This window comes from Littorina saxatilis, linkage group LG15 (assembly GCF_037325665.1).
Source record: "Littorina saxatilis isolate snail1 linkage group LG15, US_GU_Lsax_2.0, whole genome shotgun sequence".
Taxonomy (NCBI): Eukaryota; Metazoa; Mollusca; class Gastropoda; order Littorinimorpha; family Littorinidae; genus Littorina; species Littorina saxatilis.
The window spans coordinates 12,073,342-12,093,965 of NC_090259.1; the positions used below are offsets into that span (position 1 = coordinate 12,073,342).

General features: G+C 43.7%; 1 protein-coding gene across 1 annotated transcript; it reads right to left on the reverse strand.

Moving 5' to 3' along the window:
- Positions 1 to 14,378: 14,378 nt before the first annotated feature.
- Positions 14,379 to 19,858, reverse strand: LOC138948068 (C1q-related factor-like). The gene is made up of 2 exons (XM_070319594.1): positions 18,821 to 19,858; positions 14,379 to 15,616 (listed from the first exon to the last, which is right to left on the reverse strand). The coding sequence occupies exons 1-2, from the start codon at positions 19,113 to 19,115 to the stop codon at positions 15,225 to 15,227; spliced, it is 687 nt and encodes a 228-aa protein (XP_070175695.1). The 5' UTR covers positions 19,116 to 19,858; the 3' UTR covers positions 14,379 to 15,224.
- Positions 19,859 to 20,624: the final 766 nt, after the last annotated feature.

Here is a 20,624-nt window from a genome sequence, read left to right on the forward strand (position 1 = left end):
ATATCTGCTTTTTCACTCACACAGTCAAACAAAGTTCGCGCGTTCAAAAATAAAGAAAATAGTCTGAACACTGACTTTTCTTCATTACATTATCCGACGTTTGTCACATTTGACTGTTCTCTCCTAAAATGATTTTTAATGACCAGTTACTGACATATGTCAAATATGGCTTTTCATAGCCATTGTTTTTAATTTGTTAAACATGAGTTTCCGTGACCATAGTTTGCAATATTTCAATCTAGACGTTTCGTTACTCTGGTCTTTCTTTCTTTCTTTATTTGGTGTTTAACGTCGTTTTCAACCACGAAGGTTATATCGCGACGGGCAAAGGGTGGGAGATGGGATAGAGCCACTTGTTAATTGTTTCTTGTTCACAAAAGCACTAATAAAAAAATTGCTCCAGGGGCTTGCAACGTAGTACAATATATTACCTTACTGGGAGAATGCAAGTTTCCAGTACAAAGGACTTAACATTTCTTACATACTGCTTGACTAAAATCTTTACACACATTGACTATATTCTATACAAGAAACACTTAACAAGGGTAAAAGGAGAAACAGAATCTGTTAGTCGCCTCATACGACATGCTGGGCAGCATCGGGTAAATTCTTCCCCCTAACCCGCGGGGGGACCAGGGAGGGGTAAATCCTTCTCCCTAACCCGCGGGGGGTGTTACTCTGGTCTGTCATTTGATAAAACATGACTTTTCATAGCATGCTCTGACGCTTGATTGTTCATGAGAATAATCTGACGTTTGTCAAATACATGTTTTCGTGACATGTTCTGACATTTCTTAAACATGACTTTTCAACAAAAAAAGTTTTTGTGTGTTAAACATGACATTTCAATAAAAAACACACTTTTGTTTTATATGACTTTTATGACCATTGTTTGACGCTTGTCAAATTTGATTTTTCATCCTAAGCTCTGAAAGTTGTTTAGTACATGTTTAACTTTTCATGAACGCTGTCGACTAGTCAATTACCCGAGTTGATAAACACACACACACACCACACACACACACACACACACACACACACACACACACACACACACACACACACACACACACACACACACAAACACAGTTGTCAATTTTTATAGACAGTAGTTCTAACGGCTGAGAGATAGGAGCTAAAGATGTGCATGGTTTATTATTTTACAGTGGAACCCCCGTTTTAAGACCTCCACAAATCTGAGAAAATCAGGTCTTAAAAAGGAGGGAGACTTAAAATGGAGGTGAATTGACAGAGGTTATGAAGCGAAAATCTGAAAATATAAGGTCTTAAAAAAGAGGGAGTAGTAGTAAAATTGATATGAAAAGTCCTACGGTTTTTTGCCATAAAGGACTTAAGTGTTTGTCCGCTTTAAAAATAAAAAAATAAATTAAAAAAAGGAAGGGAGGGAGCCTTATATTGAGGGGCCTTAACAAGAAAAGGGTGGCCGAGTGGTAAGTGCACTTGCCTCGGAAGCGAGAGGTTGCGGGTTCGACCCCGGGTCGGGGCGTAAGCAATTTTCTTCCCCCTCTCCTAGCCCAGGTGGTGGGTTCAAGTGCTGGTCTTTCGAATGAGACGAAAAACCGAGGTCCCTTCGCGTACACTACATTGGGGTGTGCACGTTAATGATCCCACGATTGACAAAAGGGTCTTTATACTGGCAAAAATGTATAGGTATAGATAACAAATTAATGTCCACCAAGATACCCGTGTGATTTGAAATAATAGGCCGCGAACAGTAAATATTCGCCGTAATTAATGGCTTGAGATTTACTGGCCGATGTGAATGCGTGATATATTCTGTACACAATTCCACCTCTCACGGCAGACATTGTTATGTAAAGCGCGGAGAGCACAGTTCATTGTGGTTCGCGATATATAAGCTTTCATTATAAATGTGACCCTCCACAACGGAATGAGTCGCATGTCACCTTTGCATGATTTTCATATTTGTACATTTTCCTAAATAGTTTTTTTATGCTCTATCCAGTGGTGAAAACCGTTTTAGAAAAGAGCGAAAACTGTTTGAGTTATAAGCCTGTGACTAAGGTACCCTCACACTGTTACCAGACACTCCCCGGACTATTATTAAGCCTAGCGCAGAACCGCGCGAGGTGACATGCGACTCATTTCGTAGTGGAGGGACAGATATAAGCTCTCATCTATATATATATACGACTTGTGTCTGTGTGTCTGTGTGTCTGTGTCTTCGCGATGCACGGCCAAAGTTCTCGATGGATCTGCTTCAAATTTGGTGGGCTTATTCACAGAGACCCCGGACACAACCTGATCGATGAGATATTTCAACACGTGCTCTCAGCGCGCAGCGCTGAACCGAATTTGGTTCCACCTCAGCTACCCGGGCCCCCATACCGACACACCAAAGCCGCTACACCACATCACAACGCCAAAGTTCTCGGTGGATCTTTTTCAAATTTGGACACCGTATTCAGCTACACCCCGGACACAATATCATCGATGAGATATTTCAACACGTGCTCTCAGCGCGCAGCGCTGAACCGATTTTGGGTTTTCTGTTCATTTCACCATTCCCAGTAACTCTTCCTTATCTTCTCCATGTTTTCAGCGTTTACCTCCCTTCCTTCGTATGGTGCACTATAGTATGAGGGGGCATCTTCGGATATTCCCGGCGTTCTGTTACTATTTTTAGAAGGTCACCGCAGTGTCCAGAACGTAAATTGGACCCGTACATTATCCTCACTGTAAAAGTGCAAAGGTCGAATCAATTTATAGCCACGCGAAAAATACACTGTCATCTATCTCTCTATATATACGGCTTCTCTGTGTTTGTGTGTGTGTGTGTGTGTGTGTGTGTGTGTGTGTGTGTGTGTGTGTGTGTGTGTGTGTGTGTGTGTGTCTCTCTCTCTCTATGTGGGCAACACCTGTGGATTGTTCAGTTCTGTTTGTGATGTGGTCTGGCGGCTTTTGTGTATTTGTATGTACTGGCCTTCCTTTGAAAAGCCATAACAGTTCAAAAGGGCTTAGAGATAAGCTCTAAATTGCTCAATCCTGTTTGAGTGGAGTTCGCCTCCAAAGGTGATTAACACGGTTACATTCGTCGACAAGGATGGGACTCGATATGGTCAGGAATGGCATTATGGCCACTGAATCATTTTCGTGCTGTTCCCATTCCACGAATCTGGGAGGGACCTAAGCTTGGCGGGTCCATTGTTCGGACCCGGCAAGGCCGGCGTACGGCTCTAAGTATTTCATCCCGGCGAAGCGGGTATTCCTCTAGTAATAAATAAATAAATACAATAAATAAAAAGGGGGGTTCCACTGTACCTGTACTCGAACCGCCCCCGGGCAGAGCGGACTGGAGTATGGACAGTGGTCAGCCTCGTCCTCCCCACTCTCGCACTCCTGTTTCCAGTTGCAGTCCAGGTGCTGTCGGAAAGTGGAGTAGTTTCTGCTGCAGTCAAACAGCCCGCTGTCTAGTTTCAGGGGACTCTGAGAGGAAGGGTGGAAGGAGAAGAGAACCTTGACACCTTTTCCCTTGTCCCACCCTCTTGCTGTGAAGTTGAGGACAAGAGAGGTGTTGTACACGTGCGCATCTACCTTCCTGACTGTGCACGCTTTCCACATCTGCCTGAGACTGTCCATAGAAAACAGTGCCAGCGAGTTGGAGCACTTCAAAGATTCCTCCAGGGATAGGTATCTGACGCTGATCATAACGACATGGTCCTCTGGTAGACGTATCGTGTGTGTTGCGTTGACCCCCATTGCAAAGTAGAGATTTTCCTCAAAACCGTGCGTAGTTATGTAACCTCTGTTTTCTGTCTCGTGAACCACGCTGAAGGTGCCACGTAGGTCTGTGGGCACGCCTGTAAAGTACAACCAGAAGTTGTTGGGACGGCCAGCCAAGTCATACACATAGAAAATCAGCGAGTTTCCAGGCGCAAGTACTAAAGGAGAGTCACCGAAAGACTTCGTTCGAAAGCAATCCCATTGACTGACACCAAACTGCAGAAAGTTGAAGACAAATTTGTCATTAGCTTCAAATGCTGTGGTACCATCACACACGTCGCTGGGCTCTCGGACAATTCTGGAGTAAGCTTTGAGGTATAGTCCCTCCGGTACCGTCACGTTGAAGTAGCACTCGCGAGCTGTACCGTTAAACGTGTCTTTGTTGAGGAAACCGCGGATCACGCCCTCTCTGCCCTCAAACAACAGGATTCTGTTTGGGGCACAGTCGTTGATGTCCATGTAGAACTGCGGAAGTGACGAAGTGTTGACGAGGCCTCTTAAAATTGCGGGCATCGGCTCTGTCAGCAAGCGCGACGCCGATTCTGTCGACAAGTGCGTGTTTCGTCTCGTTCCTATTGCAGTGGAAACCAACGAGTACTTTACAGTCGTAGTTTCAGTACCAGGTTCCATGCTGACTGTTTTTAAATTTGTTTCTACGACCTTAAAGAGAGCTCCAGACGGTGCTATGGGTGGCAGGACAGCAGCTTTAACAGAAACATTTTGCCGTGCCTGTCCCGGAGAGTCGGTCAGGCTGGGTAACGCTGCCACGGCTCCTAGAATCATTCCCAGGTGAATGAAGCTTACACCCAGATGGACACCGTTCAAAATGACACCCATTTGGCCCATAAAGTAAAGCTACTGCTGTCCTGTTGAGACCTGGGCAAAATTGTGTCTGGGTTTTAAAGTGTCATTTGCTACTAACTGATTCGAAATACAGGGTGACACGAAAAAAACAGATCCCACCAAAAGTTTAATATTTTCTGAAATAATCAGCCGATTCTTTTATTTTTTCAGGTGAGCCAAGCTGAAATGATGTTCTAACAGCCCACCAAGTTTGAGCTTCAAGATGTCATGGACAACGGAGCATAAGACATTTATAGTCGAGGCCTATTTTCGGTCGAATTCTATCCACGCTGCTCAACTGGAATTCAAAAGACAGTTTGGACGTAGAGACTTTCCTGTTAAATCAGTTATCTATGGATGGAGGGATAAGTTCAGAGACCATGGGACTGTCAATAACCTCAATAGTAAAAACCCTAACAGGGGATCCCACTCTGGTCGACCTAAATCAGCAAGGACACCGAGGAATATTGATTCAGTCAGAGAGTCTGTTGTGCGCAGCCCGAGCAAATCTGTTCGCCGGCGAAAATAGGCCTCGACTATAAATGTCTTATGCTCCGTTGTCCATGACATCTTGAAGCTCAAACTTGGTGGGCTGTTAGAACATCATTTCAGCTTGGCTCACCTGAAAAAATAAAAGAATCGGCTGATTATTTCAGAAAATATTAAACTTTTGGTGGGATCTGTTTTTTTCGTGTCACCCTGTATAAGACAAATTGCTGTCAGTAATCATGACACATGCAGGTGGTTTGTGAATTTGTTTTACAGTTGCCATCCCCATAATTATGGTAACTGATCCTAGTATTGTTCCTAAGCGGGAAACAGTACGGAGTGGCTATCAATCAGAAAAGTGATTTCGTGTACTTGTGTGTACGTGTATGGGTGATATAGGATCTTATTACTTCAATTGATGATTAATGTTGTTCTAATGTAATGTAATGGAATGTTCTAATGAGAAATCAAACCCAAATCAAACGTATACATGTGTCAGTGTGTGTTTGAGTGTGTGTGTGTGTGTGTGTGTGTGTGTGTGTGTGTGTGTGTGTGTGTGTGTGTATTAGGTGTGTGTGTGTCTGTGTGTGCATGTGTCTGTGTGTGCATGTGTCTGTGTGTGCATGTGTCTGTGTGTGCATGTGTCTGTGTGTGCATGTGTCTGTGTGTGCTTGTGTCTGTGTGTGTGTGTGTGTGTGTGTGTGAGAACGATTGGTGTGCGTGTGTGTGTGCATGTGTGTGTGTGTGTGTGTGTGTCTGTGTGCATGTGTGTGTGTGTGTGTGCATGTGTGTGTGTGTGTGTGTGTATGTGTGTGCATGTGTGTGTGTGTGTGTGCATGTGTGTGTGTGTGTGTTTGTGTGTATGTGTGTGTGTGTGTGTGTGTGTGTGTGTGTGTGTGAGAACGATTGGTGTACGTAAATCTGTTGTCTCCCATTTCCTCGCACAATGATACCGTGTGTGACCCTCCACCACGAAATGAGTCGCATGTCATAGCGGTTCTGCGCTAGGCTTAATATAAGTCCGGGGAGTGTCTGGGAACAGTGTGAGGGTCACCTTAGTCACAGGCTTATAACTCAAACAGTTTTCGCTCTTTTCTAAAACGGTTTTCACCACTGGATAGAGCATAAAAAACTCTGAAAGTGTAAAAATATGAAAATCATGCAAAGGTGACATGCGACTCATTCCGTGGTGGAGGGTCACATTTGTCAGTTGCTAAAGAGTTTTAAGTCTTTGATAAATTGTGGATATGTATTTCTGCAATGGGTAACATATCAATCCTCTTCGTGATTTAATCAATCAAAGTTCGGAAACAGTTTAAAGCTATCGGTTTTAAAGTACTCATGAAGTTGTGTGTCTTCGTCTGTGCGTTCTTAGCGTTGGTAGTAAGCAGATCCAATCTGTTAATTCGCATTTGCAAACACTTGGAGAGTTATCAATTTCAAAGTACTGATAATAGTCGTCAGGTGACGTGACGTCAGTAGTAAATAAATTACTTTTTTCGTTAGATAGCACGCTCTTAAATGAATTAAATGTATTTTTCATACGTCAAGCGTTGAAAGTTGAGATATTTAGGCCTTTTTAAAAAGTTGTTTTTACCTTGTCTGTACTAATTGTCATATGGGATATTTTCGACAGTCCCCATTCATTAATTTGGTAAATGTAACGTGTAGAAGACATTAGACTGGGTAAGAATCTTCACGTGAACTTGGTGCTAGGTGTTTTAGAAATCAATTCACTAAGCTAATACTAAATTATTTATTTCATTCAAGTATAAAGTATGGACTAGCTAGATCACTTTCAAAAGTGATTTGGTACATGAAGCTTGTATAGGCTTAGCAACTCTATGTAGTAAATTATAGTAACATTCTCCGACGGGAGTAGTGGTCTACAGAATAAGATATCGGCCTCCTAATCGGAAGGTGGTGAGTTCAAATCAGTGACGCTGCCGCTGGTTTAAAGGTGGAGATTTTTCCGGTCAACTTATGTGCAGACCTGCAGACCTTATCCCCCTTCGTGTGTACACGCAAGCACAACACCAAGTGCGCATGGAAAAGATCCTGTAATTCATGTCAGAGTTCGGTGGGTTATAGAAACACAAACATACCCAGTATGCCTCCCCTGAAAGCGGCGTATGGCTGCCTGAATGGCGTGGTAGAAACGGTCATACACGTAAACCCCACTTGTGCAAAAACATGAACGAAAAGAAGAAGAAGTTACATTGTCCGTCAAAAGAAATGTTTTCAATGTCAAAGCTCTCTCACCATCACACTGGGTAGGCTAAATATCAATCAATGAGTCTTATATCGCGCATATTCCGTGGGTACAGTTCTAGGCGCTCTGCAGGGATGCCGTGTGAGATGAAATTTTATACGGCCAGTAGATTGCAGCCATTTCGGCGCATATTTACCTTTCGCGGCCTATTATTCCAAGTCACACGGGTATAGGTAGACAATTATTAACTGTGCCTAAGCAATTTTGCCAGGAAAGACCCTTTTGTCAATCGTGGGATCTTTAACGTGCACACCCAATGTAGTGTACACGGGGGGAGGTTCGGGCATGGTGTCATTGAGGGAACTCACAAAGTGAATGTTTGTTTGAATTTCACGCTGTTTCTTTCTTAGTGCTACACAGGAAAGACTACGCTTTTAAAGACTTAAAGACTACGCAAGCATCCATTTTGAGTCATCGTGATTTTGTTTTTTTGTTTTTAGCTGAAACTCTAAAATTCAGCTGCGTTATAGGTTATGATATTGTAGATTTGACTTACCTGGGTCGCGTGTGAGTATCACATTAAGCAATTTAAATGTGTAAAAATTCGCACAAAAGTGTGTGTATTTTTCTCATGAGTGTTTGCAGCTAGACTTAAATTTCACGCACTTGTATATTTTTCTGATCCTTGTTCATTTGACAAAGTTCGGATGACCTTCATCAAATTTCAAGGTTGCACTGGGGTTATGTTTGAGTAATACAAAAACCTCAAGTAGTTTCTTAGATGTTTGGCAGATGAAGCATCGCAACTTTGCCATTTTGAAGCCTCACGCAGTGATTTAGTTTGTTTGACCTCGTTCCACTGCCAAGGTCACACCGGAGCCAAGTAACAGATAAACACTGTTTGTTTTTATTGGTTTTTGTTTTGTTTTGTTTTTATTTTCTTTCAGCCGATATGGCTATGCGGGACAACTGCAAGTTTGTTCCCTTTGGTTCAAACAGTATTTTTATTACGATACAGGTTTCAAAAGTTATATAATGTATGCTTTAATAAAGGAGCACGACAAGATAGACTTATGAATGTGCTCTTTGAGACAAAATAATAAATTTTCCTTTCTCCGTTCACACGGAAGCCTCCGGTTTTAAAATTATTTTCATGTTAAGTGAAGAAGGTACTAAACACGCATGCCACGTTAAAAAAACAAAACAAGTCGCGTAAGGCGATATTACTACATTTAGTCAAGCTGTGGAACTCACAGAATGAAACTGAACGCACTGCATTTTTTTCACAATAACCGTAGTCCGCCGCTCGTGCAAAAGGCAGTAAAATTGACGAGCCTGTTTGCGCGGTAGTGGTTGCGCTGTGCACGCTTTTCTGTACCTCTCTTCGTTTTAACTTTCTGAGCATGTTTTTAATCCAAACATATCATATCTATATGTTTTTGGAATCAGGAACCGACAAAGGAATAAGATGAAATTGTTTTTAAATCGATTTCGGACATTTTATATTAATAATAATTTTTATATTTGTTATTTTCATAGCTTGTTTTTAATCCGAATATCGCATATTTATATGTTTTTGGAATCAAAAAATGATGAAGAATAAGATGAACGTAATTTTGGTTCGTTTTGAAAAAAAATACTGTTAATTACAATTTTCCGATTTTTAATGACCAAAGTCATCAAATTAATTTTTAAGCCTCCAAGCTGAAATGCAATACCAAAGTCCGGCCTTCGTCGAAGATTGCTTGACCAAAATTTCAATCAATTTTATTGAAAAATGAGGGTGACAGTGCCGCCTCAACTTTTACAAAAAGCCGGATATGACGTCATCAAAGACATTTATCAAAAAACCGAAAAAAACCCACATTTGGGGATATCATACCCAGGAACTCTCATGTAAAATTTAATAAAGATCGGTCCAGTAGTTTACTCTGAATCGCTCTACACCCAAACAGAGACACACACACACACACACATACACCACGATCCTCGTCTCGATTCCCCCCTCTACGTTAAAACATTTAGTCAAAACTTGACTAAATGTAAAAAGACTTTTCTTTCAGTACATTTGACTGTTCTAATACCGGCACGGTTGGCCTAGTGGTAAGGCGTCCGCCCCGTGATCGGGAGGTCGTGGGTTCGAACCCCGGCCGGGTCATACCAAAGACTTTAAAATTGGCAATCTAGTGGCTGCTCCGCCTGGCGTCTGGCATTATGGGGTTAGTGCTAGGACTGGTTGGTCCGGTGTCAGAATAATGTGACTGGGTGAGACATGAAGCCTGTGCTGCGACTTCTGTCTTGTGTGTGGCGCACGTTATATGTCAAAGCAGCACCGCCCTGATATGGCCCTTCGTGGTCGGCTGGGCGTTAAGCAAACAGACAAACAAACAAACAGATTGTTCTAATGCATGTTTGTCGCTTAACCACTCAAAGAGAATGCGCCTTTAATGGTCTTTGTTATTACAGTTTGGATGACCTTCATCAAATATGAGATCATTGCTCCACAGTGGAGGTTCCCAATTACGACCTAGAAACATCGTAAAGATTAGGCGAAATGTGGGAATGGTGTATATTAGTACTGTGAAGGCGAATCCGGCGTCTGCCCTTCTTGTTGACATCATCCACTTCTCATTGTCAAATAATAGACACTGTCATTATCAAGAATAAAAAGGTTTTTTTCTGCTTAATTTGAAAGAAAACATATCTCACTACAATTCCTTCAGGTTTGTAAAATATCCCGTTTTTCCCTGTGTGTCACTGGTGTACGAAAGACGTTTGTCAGTGACCCATCATCGGATTATTTTTCTCATGAATGTCTATTTATTTGGCACATCTACGCACTTAAATAATTATAATTGAGAACACTGTTCAGTTCATTTTGCTTGCTGTTTTCCTCCGCTGGTATGCGGTGCCTTTCCCACGACAGAATTACTGTAACGTATTGGTCGAAAATATAATTATCCTTTAACTACATACTTAAGAAAATATCGTAAATTATGAATTTCATGATGATGAAAACTCAATGTTGTGAACATCTGTTGTATAAGGATGAACGTGGGTGCGTGGGGTCAGGACATCATCAATAGCCAACACAGCTCAGTACAATACATTGTCGACTGTTTTTTTCTGAAACTTTAGGCACTGAAAGAAACTGTGAATTCATTTTAAGGGGCAGATAACTCATTATTGAATTGTCTCAAAATTGATTACTTTCTCTTTGTTTGTCAAACATACTGCCCATTTATGTACATTTTTACAAAGTTCAACTTTCTTAAAAACAAAGTTCTTCAAGACATCAACCATGATCTGTCACGGCTTTTACGTGGCCTAAATGTGCTTGTACTGTGTGTGTGTGTCTGTGTATGTGTGTGTGTGTGTGTGTGTGTGTGTGTGTATGTATGTGTCTGTGTTTGTCTGTGTGTGTGTGTGTGTGTCAGTGTGTGTGTGTGTGTGTGTGTGTGTCAGTGTGTGTGTGCGTGTGTGTGTGTGTCAGTGTGTGTGTGTGTGTGTGTCAGTGTGTGTGTGTATGTGTGTGTGTGTGTGTCAGTGTGTGTGTGTGTGTTAGTGTGTGTGTGTCAGTATGTGTCAGTGTGTGCGTGTGTGTGTGTGTGTGTGTGTGTGTGTGTGTGTGTGTGTGTGTGTGTGTGTGTTACCGCGATGGTGCAGAGTATTACCAAAAGTAGTTCTACTTGTTTCTGTATACAACAGGGCAGGGGACTGGCTCACGATCGGTTTCCTTTTCATACAATAGACCACTTCCTGTCATTTACGAAGTAATGGACAAAATGATCATTTGTATGCAATTTCTTGCTTTGGGTTTTCTGTTGGCGAGTATCCCTGGCCACAGTGTTTGTTTTGACATGTTGATGACATGCGAGTTTGATCAGATTGATTGTGCTAGAGAATTGTTTCTCAATGCGTTTGGTTCAAAGTCCGTTCGTCACGCCCTGTCTCATGATTACCGTGATTTTCAATGGGAAAGTTGTGAGCGTGCTCACAGACACACACACACGCACGCACACACGTACGCACGCACGCACACACACACACACACACACACACACACACACACACACATACACACACATGCGCGCGTACGCACGCAAGCACATACACTCAAGCAGGCACACTCGCAAACACACACCGTGACACACACACACACACACACACACACACACACACACACACACACACACACACACACACATACATACGCACGCACGCACGTAAGCACGCACGCACGCACGTAGCGGCAGACAGGAATACACACACGCACACACACATACACTCAAGCAAGCACGCTCGCACACGCACACACACAAACACACACACACGCACGCAAACGCACGCACGCACACAAACACACACACACAAACACACACACAAACACACACACACACACACACACACACACACACACACACACACACACACACACACACACACACACACACACACACACACACAGTACTGCTTGAAGACCATGTTTTATAAACGCGTGAAAAAGTGTATGGAAAAAAGTGAAAGGACAAAGTTACACTGAAATAGCAAACCATGCAATTAGCAAATTGCAACATGGGTTACACACGCAAGTTTCTAGCCCTGGTGTTTGGCAAAACTATTTCAGACGCCTGTATTGTAATACGGAGTCATAAACTTTACCACTGATGTGTTCGACGTATGCATTACCCCCCATCCACATTGTGATACAGATGATATCGAACTGATAAAAGCCTGCACAGGAGCACCACGACTGGAATTACGACGGGCACCGACTGGACTTCAGCCACGCCCTCCGGCAGGCTATTCCAATCAATGGTTGTACTGGAGACACGTGACACGTACATCTGTTGACTGGCAGTGCTGTCGGCCTTGGGACGCAAACACTGTCGGACATGTTCTCTGATTTCTGAACATTAGCTTGAGCTTGCCACTTGAAACTATTGGATTAGTTACTTATGAAGGTCTCATTCCACCCTGTGCCGGTAGAATCTACAGGGGCACACAAACTGCCACTAGCGCCTGCGCCCGTAGAATCTACTGGCATCAGCACTCCAATCAAACAGCAACTAGTTTTGGTTCATGAGCATGAATATTGATGAACAAGGGGACTGTACCGATGCAGAACTTCCCTTCCTTTGTTCTTTTCAAAAAACGCGCAAAAATTTCATCTGATTTTGAGTGTGATTGATTGTTTGTGGAAGAATCACTGCTGCAGGCTGAAAAACCTCCAGGCTATGGGAAGTGCCCCAGTCTGCAAGGCTGCAGGCTGAAAAACCTCCAGGCTATGGGAAGTGCCCCAGTCTGCAAGGCTGCAGGCTGAAAAACCTCCAGGCTATGGGAAGTGCCCCAGTCTGCAAGGCTGCAGGCTGAAAAACCTCCAGGCTATGGGAAGTGCCCCAGTCTGCAAGGCTGCAGGCTGAAAAACCTCCAGGCTATGGGAAGTGCCCCAGTCTGCAAGGCTGCAGGCTGAAAAACCTCCAGGCTATGGAAAGTGCCCCAGTCTGCAAGGCTGCAGGCTGAAAAACCTCCAGGCTATGGCAAGTGCCCCAGTCTGCAAGGCTGCAGGCTGAAAAACCTCCAGGCTATGGGAAGTGCCCCAGTCTGCAAGGCTGCAGGCTGAAAAACCTCCAGGTTATGGGAAGTGCCCCAGTCTGCAAGGCTGCAGGCTGAAAAACCTCCAGGCTATGGGAAGTGCCCCAGTCTGCAAGGCTGCAGGCTGAAAAACCTCCAGGCTATGGGAAGTGCCCCAGTCTGCAAGGCTGCAGTGCTGAAAGGGCTAAGCTAGAGGTTGCCACTTGAAAAGTTTGTCTATGTTCTGCACAATAGCATTTTCGGTTACTTAGAAGTGTTACATATGTGACCCTCCACCACGAAATGAGTCGCATGTCACCTCGCGCGGTTCTGCGCTAGGCTTAATACAAGTCCGGGGAGTGTCAGGTAACAGTGTGAGGGTCACCTTAGTCACAGGCTTATAACTCAAACAGTTTTCGCTCTTTTCTAAAACGGTTTTCACCACTGGATAGAGCATAACAAACTCTTTAGGAAAATGTAAAAATATAAAAATCATGCAAAGGTGACATGCGACTCATTCCGTGGTGGAGGGACACATATATCTTTTTTGTCGTGTTTATTGCAATTTTTATTTATTTTATTCATGTAACCCTAGGGGTTTTTTGAAATAAATATTGACTTGACTTGAATTGCTAGAGCTTACATCTGGAACATTATGTCCTCTGACCATGGCATTATAGCTTGATGTTGTATCTTGAAAATGTTCTCTGTGTTCTGCACACTAGCTAGAGCTTACATCTGGAACATTATGTCCCCTGACCATGGCATTATAGCTTGATGTTGTATCTTGACAATGTTCTCTGTGTTCTGCACATTAGCTAGAGCTTACATCTGGAATATTATGTCCCCTGACCATGGCATTATAGCTTGATGTTGTATCTTGAAAATGTTCTCTGTGTTCTGCCATTAGCTAGAGCTTACTTCTGGAATATTATGTCCCCTGACCATGGCATTATAGCTTGATGTTGTATCTTGAAAATGTTCTCTGTGTTCTGCCATTAGCTGTGTGTGTGTGTGTGTGTGTGAGTGTGTGTGTGTGTGTGTGTGTGTGTGTGTGTGTGTGTGTGTGTGTGTGAGTGTGTGTGAGTGTGTGTGTGTGTGTGTGAGTGTGTGTGTGTGTGTGAGTGTGTGTGTGTGTGTGTGTGAGTGTGTGTGTGTGTGTGTGAGTGTGTGTGTGTGTGAGTGTGTGTGTGTGTGTGTGTGTGAGTGTGTGTGTGTGTGAGTGTGTGTGTGTGTGTGTGTGTGTGTGTGTGTGTGTGAGTGTGTGTGTGTGTGTGAGTGTGTGTGTGTGTGTGAGTGTGTGTGTGTGTGTGAGTGTGTGTGTGTGTGTGTTTTAATGTGTGTGTGTGTGTGTGTGTGCGTGCATGCGTGCGTGTGTGTGTGTGTGTATATATGTGTGTGTGTGTGTGTGTGTGTGTGTGTGAGTGTGTGTGTGTGTGTGTGTGTGACAGAAAGACGGATTGGCTTGCTTTCGATATAACTCAAAAGGTTTCACTAACCACATCTGGCTTTTTACAAGCAGGTGACTTTATTGTTTTCGACGTTGTTTTTTGTCCCCCTCCCCCCCCCATAATCACAGAGCATTCAGTCGGCATGCAGAGCGTGGCCAGAGAAAACGGGGCATTCAAGATCCCCTGGAAGACTTCTTAAGGAAACTGCAGAGTGTTCACATGGAAAGGTTGTTTGATTGATAAATTGTAAAAAAAGAAAAAAGGTTCAAAACGTTTGAAGACACAGATTTAATTGCTTTTTGGTAAGAAGGTAGTCGACAGAGACGGTCCTTTCATCATTTGTTGTCAGCGTGCAGACGGTAGCCAATGAAGACGGTTGTATCACGACCCCCTGACGGACTAAAGTTCACATTGAAAAGGTTGAGGAAAGTCAAGGCTATAGGCTTAAAATACTTTGTCTACTGGTAGTTAGTGCAGACGGTGTAGCACGAGTCGCTGACAGATTAAATTTCAAGTTGAAAACGGCTCGACAAGTTCGAAGACACAGACCTAATTGGTTCGTCCAGAGAAGGTAGTCAACGAAGACGGTAAACACAATGTCATGGCTCGTTGAATCAGGTAGCAGAATGTAGCCACAGAAGACGGTGTCACTTGACAGATGTCCCTTGACAGATTCTAATTCACATTGAAAAGGTTTCAGAAAATAAGAAAATAAAGCCATAAAAATTGTTGCTAAAGAAGGTCGCCAACGGAGACGGTCCACCTATTACTATTGAATCAGCGAGCAGACGACGTCCCTTGACATTAAAAAGGGTTCAGAAACTTTAAAAAATACTTCCTCGAATTGTGAAAATAAGGTAGTCAACGGAGACGGTCCACCTATGACTCACTCAATCAGCGAGCAGAAGGTAGCCAGTGAAGACGGTATAATACGAGCCCCTGACAGCGTTCCCGCCCTGGTGCCTCACCCACACCTGCTCCCCATACACCAGGTGTGACGTCACCTGGGTCGACCCCTGGTCCTCGTGGTCCTTGCAGTAAACAAAGTCCAGAGTCGTTCCGTTTTGGACGATGGCCAGAATGGTGCCTCCGTGTCCGTTCACCCCCATCTGTGTGAGAAAGAAGGAGTAGGTCCCGGCCACTGGAGCCGTGAAAGTGCCATTCTGTGGGTCGTATCCATCGCCTGTATTGAGGACAATGTCGTCGAAGAGCATCGGAGACGTGGAATGGAGGGGGATTCCGTTGAGCGCATCGTCGAATGTGAAGCGAACTGTGAAGGCCACTGTGATTTAAGAACAGAAACAAACAAGGTTGTAACAAATTGTGAACTGAAGAAAGTGTCAAAATAACGTGGATTTAAAGTGAGGAAGATAGGACCGTCTGTATTGTTCCTAATGATTCCTATGCAAAAGTTCTATGGGAGCGAAGGCTAATAAAAGTATGGACCCACTGGATTTCAGAAAGAAAGAAACCAACAAAAAAGCAAACAAAAAACCAAACAAATACATATTCAAATAAACAAATGTAATCAACACACACACACACACACACACACACACACACACACACACACACACACACACGCACACACGCACGCACACACACCCACACACACACCCACACCGACATACACACACACACACAAACACACAAAACCCCAGCGCGCAAAAACACTTGGTACTTGGTGTGGTGAACCATGGTTTCAAGGAACCTTAATGTGTCAATCGTCTTGCAAATCACCCCAGATCCTCCTAGGATTTTAAAGGGAATAAGAACAACATAAGACTTTGACGTACACATCTTCACATCCTAACATCTCTTATTCACAAATAAAACAGGTACACGAAAGCCTGAAAGAGATGGTTCAGGTACAGATATAAGTACATTTGCTTAAGGCCAAAATACACGATCGGTTTCGCACGTACGTTTGAGGCGGGCGGGTCAGACCTGATCGTCTCAGAGGAACGGAACGCTTGCCACACCATGCTCCTGAGACGTACGAGGTGAAGGTCGGTTTACCCCACATTTGACGCGAAAGTCTGCTGCATGGACAGCAGGAACAGGTCTCGATGTTGCTGGTTTTTGTAGTTTTTACTTCCATGGTTCCATAGATTCCAACTCGTCGCCAAGATTCAGGTTGATGAGATATTTCGATTCCGAATCGGCAAGTTTTCATGCTGAACTGACCGCCATTTGCAAAGTGGGTGTCGACTGAAAGACGTGCGCTCATTGGCTGAAGGATGCTTGCCATCCGTTCGGAATAGATCCAGCTGTATTTCGAACGGACGGGCCGAGGCGGATGCTGTCAAGCGTGTGGGACGTACGGTTCGGATGCCACACGATCGGTTTGTGGTCAGTTTCGGTCGGTCGGTCTCAAACGTACGGGCGAAACCGATCGTGTATATTGACCTTTTAGAGACAGAGTGGACACTTTACCACACCAAGCCACCCAGACAGACGACCAACAAAACCGACATCTGATGTAGTAATATATTAGCTTGTTTGTCAGCTAAACTGCATATGTGACAGTCCATCACAAAATCAGTCTTAAGTCGAAATTTGGATGATTTGAGTTAGTTATTATTTTGAAATTGTTAGTCTTTCCTGGATGTTTAGAAAAAAAATTAAAGCTCTAGGTTAATAAATAACGATATTACGGCCATTTTTATGAAAGAAGTTGACCGGCGGCCATTTTGAGAAATCGGGCTTGAAAGTTTTGGAAGGCACCAGCTTCACATTTTCCTTAGCAACGGGGGTTGAAAATTAACCTCACCCTTCCAAATGTTGCACAAGTGTACTTTGATCTTTCATGCATCATTTAAATGCAAAACGAAGGGTTAAAAGAACAATTATCACCATTTTTGAAGGCTTTGTTTACATCATACATGTGGAGGAAAACGGTCAAATACAGGTCATACACATCAGCAAACATTTTCACTGTCATTATCAGGAATAAAGAGGTTACATGCATCTCACCTACGTTTTTGTCCATTAGTTTGACAAACACTTGAGCAAAATCAACTTACTTGTATCAATCACTTTGTTGGCATCGAATAGGAATACGTACAGATCATAATGTAGATCCCAAACACAGGAACTCCTCCACTGTGACAGTCTGTTCACCACAAAAGCTCTTGCACATCAATGTTGACACCACCTCCAACCTCACCTTTATACATGTCACATGTCTTGCACTGAGAGCTGTAGAGCTACAATTTCCTCCGGATCAAACTGGGTGATACATCCACGACGAGTATTTCTGGGTGCAGCGTCGGGAACTTTAATCTGTTTGCAGCCAGTTCCATTGGCTTTGCAGCAACGAAGGCGAGTTCTCTCGAGCACATCACAGCCCTGTTGCAATTAACGAACTGCAGCATGCACCTCCATCACATCTCCTCTACAACTCGCCTCAACTACGTGTGTTCTTGCTGTTGATGCAGTGCCATTAGAAACGCCAACGGTGTTTTTGACACTGACGAGCGGACGGTCTGTCTCCTCTTCGTCCGCATATTCAGCAAGCGTCACATATTTCGGCATGAGAATCGGAGTCACTGAATCCAGCAACGTCTTCGGCAAAGAAATCCAACAACAAATCTTGGAGTTCGTGGTTATTTTCAAGCGAATCGCAGTTGAGAAGCGCTGTCAATCGGCGTACGTCAGTCATTGTTTTGGTTTCGTTCAGCGAACGGAAATCATACTGTGTTACTTCCCCCTGGACTGATTTGACCAATGAGGAGGCCGTTGCTAGTCCTTTTTGGAAGGCAGACAAAGCTGATTGGTTCAATCTTAAAATTTGTTTACGTCCCGGTTTCCTTATTTGGAGGAAGTGGACGGGTATTTTGAACCACTGCGCAGCAGGGCGCGAAAGCTGATGCAATAATCTTTCCGACGGTACCAAACTTGTTGGGGCCCTGTCAGGGATACACTAAGCAAATTATCGGTCAAAGTGAGGCATTTTGATGTCATGCTGGACTTTTTTGATGAATGTATTGCATTTAAATCCAATAATTTAACTATTTAGCGATTGATTTTGGCATATTTGTTTGGTTGTCATGTAATTTGGGGTCTACAGAACACGTTTCTGCAAAAAAGTGAATTTCACCCAGATAGACCCTCAGTGCCTTTTCCTCGAACTAGCTCGCTTTCGTCTGCTGCGACTTAAGACTGGTTTCGTGGTGGACCGTCACATATGAAATCGACAAATGAAACACAAACGAGATAACGTATACACTCTGAACAGAAGTGTTCCACTTTTGAACACATTGACTGTAAACAAATGTGAACACTTTGTGCCATAGCTCTTATAAAGCTCTACTAGGCAAACATAATAAACACATAGTGTTCACACGAGTTCATTTTTACGCTATGCGTGCTCTTTTTGCTAGTAGAACTTTGCACTGTGTCACAAAGTGTCCAAAACTTGTTACATAAATGTGTTTAAAGGTGAAACTTTTCTGTTTAGAGTGCAGGTAAAACAAAACCTCACCTGCTGTAGAAAGAGTCGCCACTCTGGTCTGCAGGGCAGTGATGTTATTCTGTGCCGCCGTCACTTTGCTGAGGAGATCTGCTTCTGCTGCCGCTGCCCTGTTCTTCTCCGCTTGCAGCTCCGCCTGCAGGGACTGTGTCAGCACCGCCTGTTGGTCTACCACAACTTGTAGTGACTCCAGACTGACGTCATCAACGGCTCGTGCATTGACGTCTGCGTCGCTGTTCGTGCAAATGGAAAGCGGCACGGCGAACAAAATGAAGAAAGTAAACGTTTTTGAACGTGAAGAAAACATTGTCACAGTAGAAGGGTTGGGAACACGCTGTTGAAATGCTATGTGAGGCTAGATGTAAAATATACCATCAGAAATAAACGTGGGAATGTAGACCTTCATCGTGCACACATCTTCTCACCCTAAAGTATCAGTCTACTGATATGCGGTAGACAGTGGATGATTAGTGGGCCACATAACTGTCATTTTTAATGATAACAAGTTTACTCGTTGTCCAAAAGTGGGTTTTCGAAAAGAAGAAAGAGATAGTGGGAGTTATTTAGAGCGACTGTGGGTGATAACTCAGTGGGTTTGTTTGTTTTTATCACGTAGCCTGCGGTAGTCGAGTCTTCTTGTTACACCCCCGGTATAGGGGTGTGTATAGGTTTCACTCGATGTGTTTGTGTTCGCAAGTAGATCTCAAGAATGAACGGACCGATCGTCACCAAACTTGGTGAACAGGTTCTATACATTCCTGAGACGGTCCTTACAAAAATTGGGACCAGTCAAACACACGGTTAGGGAGTTATTGGTGGATTAAAATTATACAAGGCCTGGTATAGACGGACACCCCCGTTGGTCAAAGGGAAATAACCATTCTCACTGCCACCAACTGAGAAGGTTATTTCCCTTTGACGGGGGTGTAGTTCCTATCGGAGGAATTTCTTGTTCTTTGTGTTTTTTCTTTGTCTTGTTCGTGTTTCTTGTTCGTATCAACATGTATTTATGTATCTTCACCCCAGGTTTTAAACCCAGAATCCTGTTTATAAAATGTCAGAGCTGCCAACTGTTACGCATGCTACGTTTTAAGAGTAATTGCTACGCTGTAATTGCTACACTCAAACAAATAATAAACATTCAACATTCTTTCTTGTGATTCCTGACTCTCTCTTCGTGTAGCAGTCAGAATGTTTGTTTGTTTGTTTGTTTGTTTGTTTGCTTAACGCCCAGCCGACCACGAAGGGCCATATCAGGGCGGTGCTGCTTTGACATATAACGTGCGCCACACACAAGACAGAAGTCGCAGCACAGGCTTCATGTCTCACCCAGTCACATTATTCTGACACCGGACCAACCAGTCCTAGCACTAACCCCATAATGCCAGACGCCAGGCGGAGCAGCCACTAGATTGCCAATTTTAAAGTCTTAGGTATGACCCGGCCGGGGTTCGAACCCACGACCTCCCGATCACGGGGCGGACGCCTTACCACTAGGCCAAGGATTGGATAAGATTTACAGTCCAGTGAGGTTACCCTCATGGAAATTCGGGCTGCTTTCTCCCCGGGGAAAGCGAGCTGCCATACATACGGCGCTACCCATATTTTTTTCCTGCATGCGTGTATTCATGTTTCCTGAGACTTAATGCCGTGTGAGATGGAATTTTTTTACTTTATTCCAAGTCCCACGGGTATTTGATGGACACTTTTATCTATGCCTATACAATTTTGCCAGGAAAGACCCTTTTGTCAATCGTGGGATCTTTAACGTGCACACCCCAATGTAGTGTACACGAAGGGACCTCGGTTTTTGGTC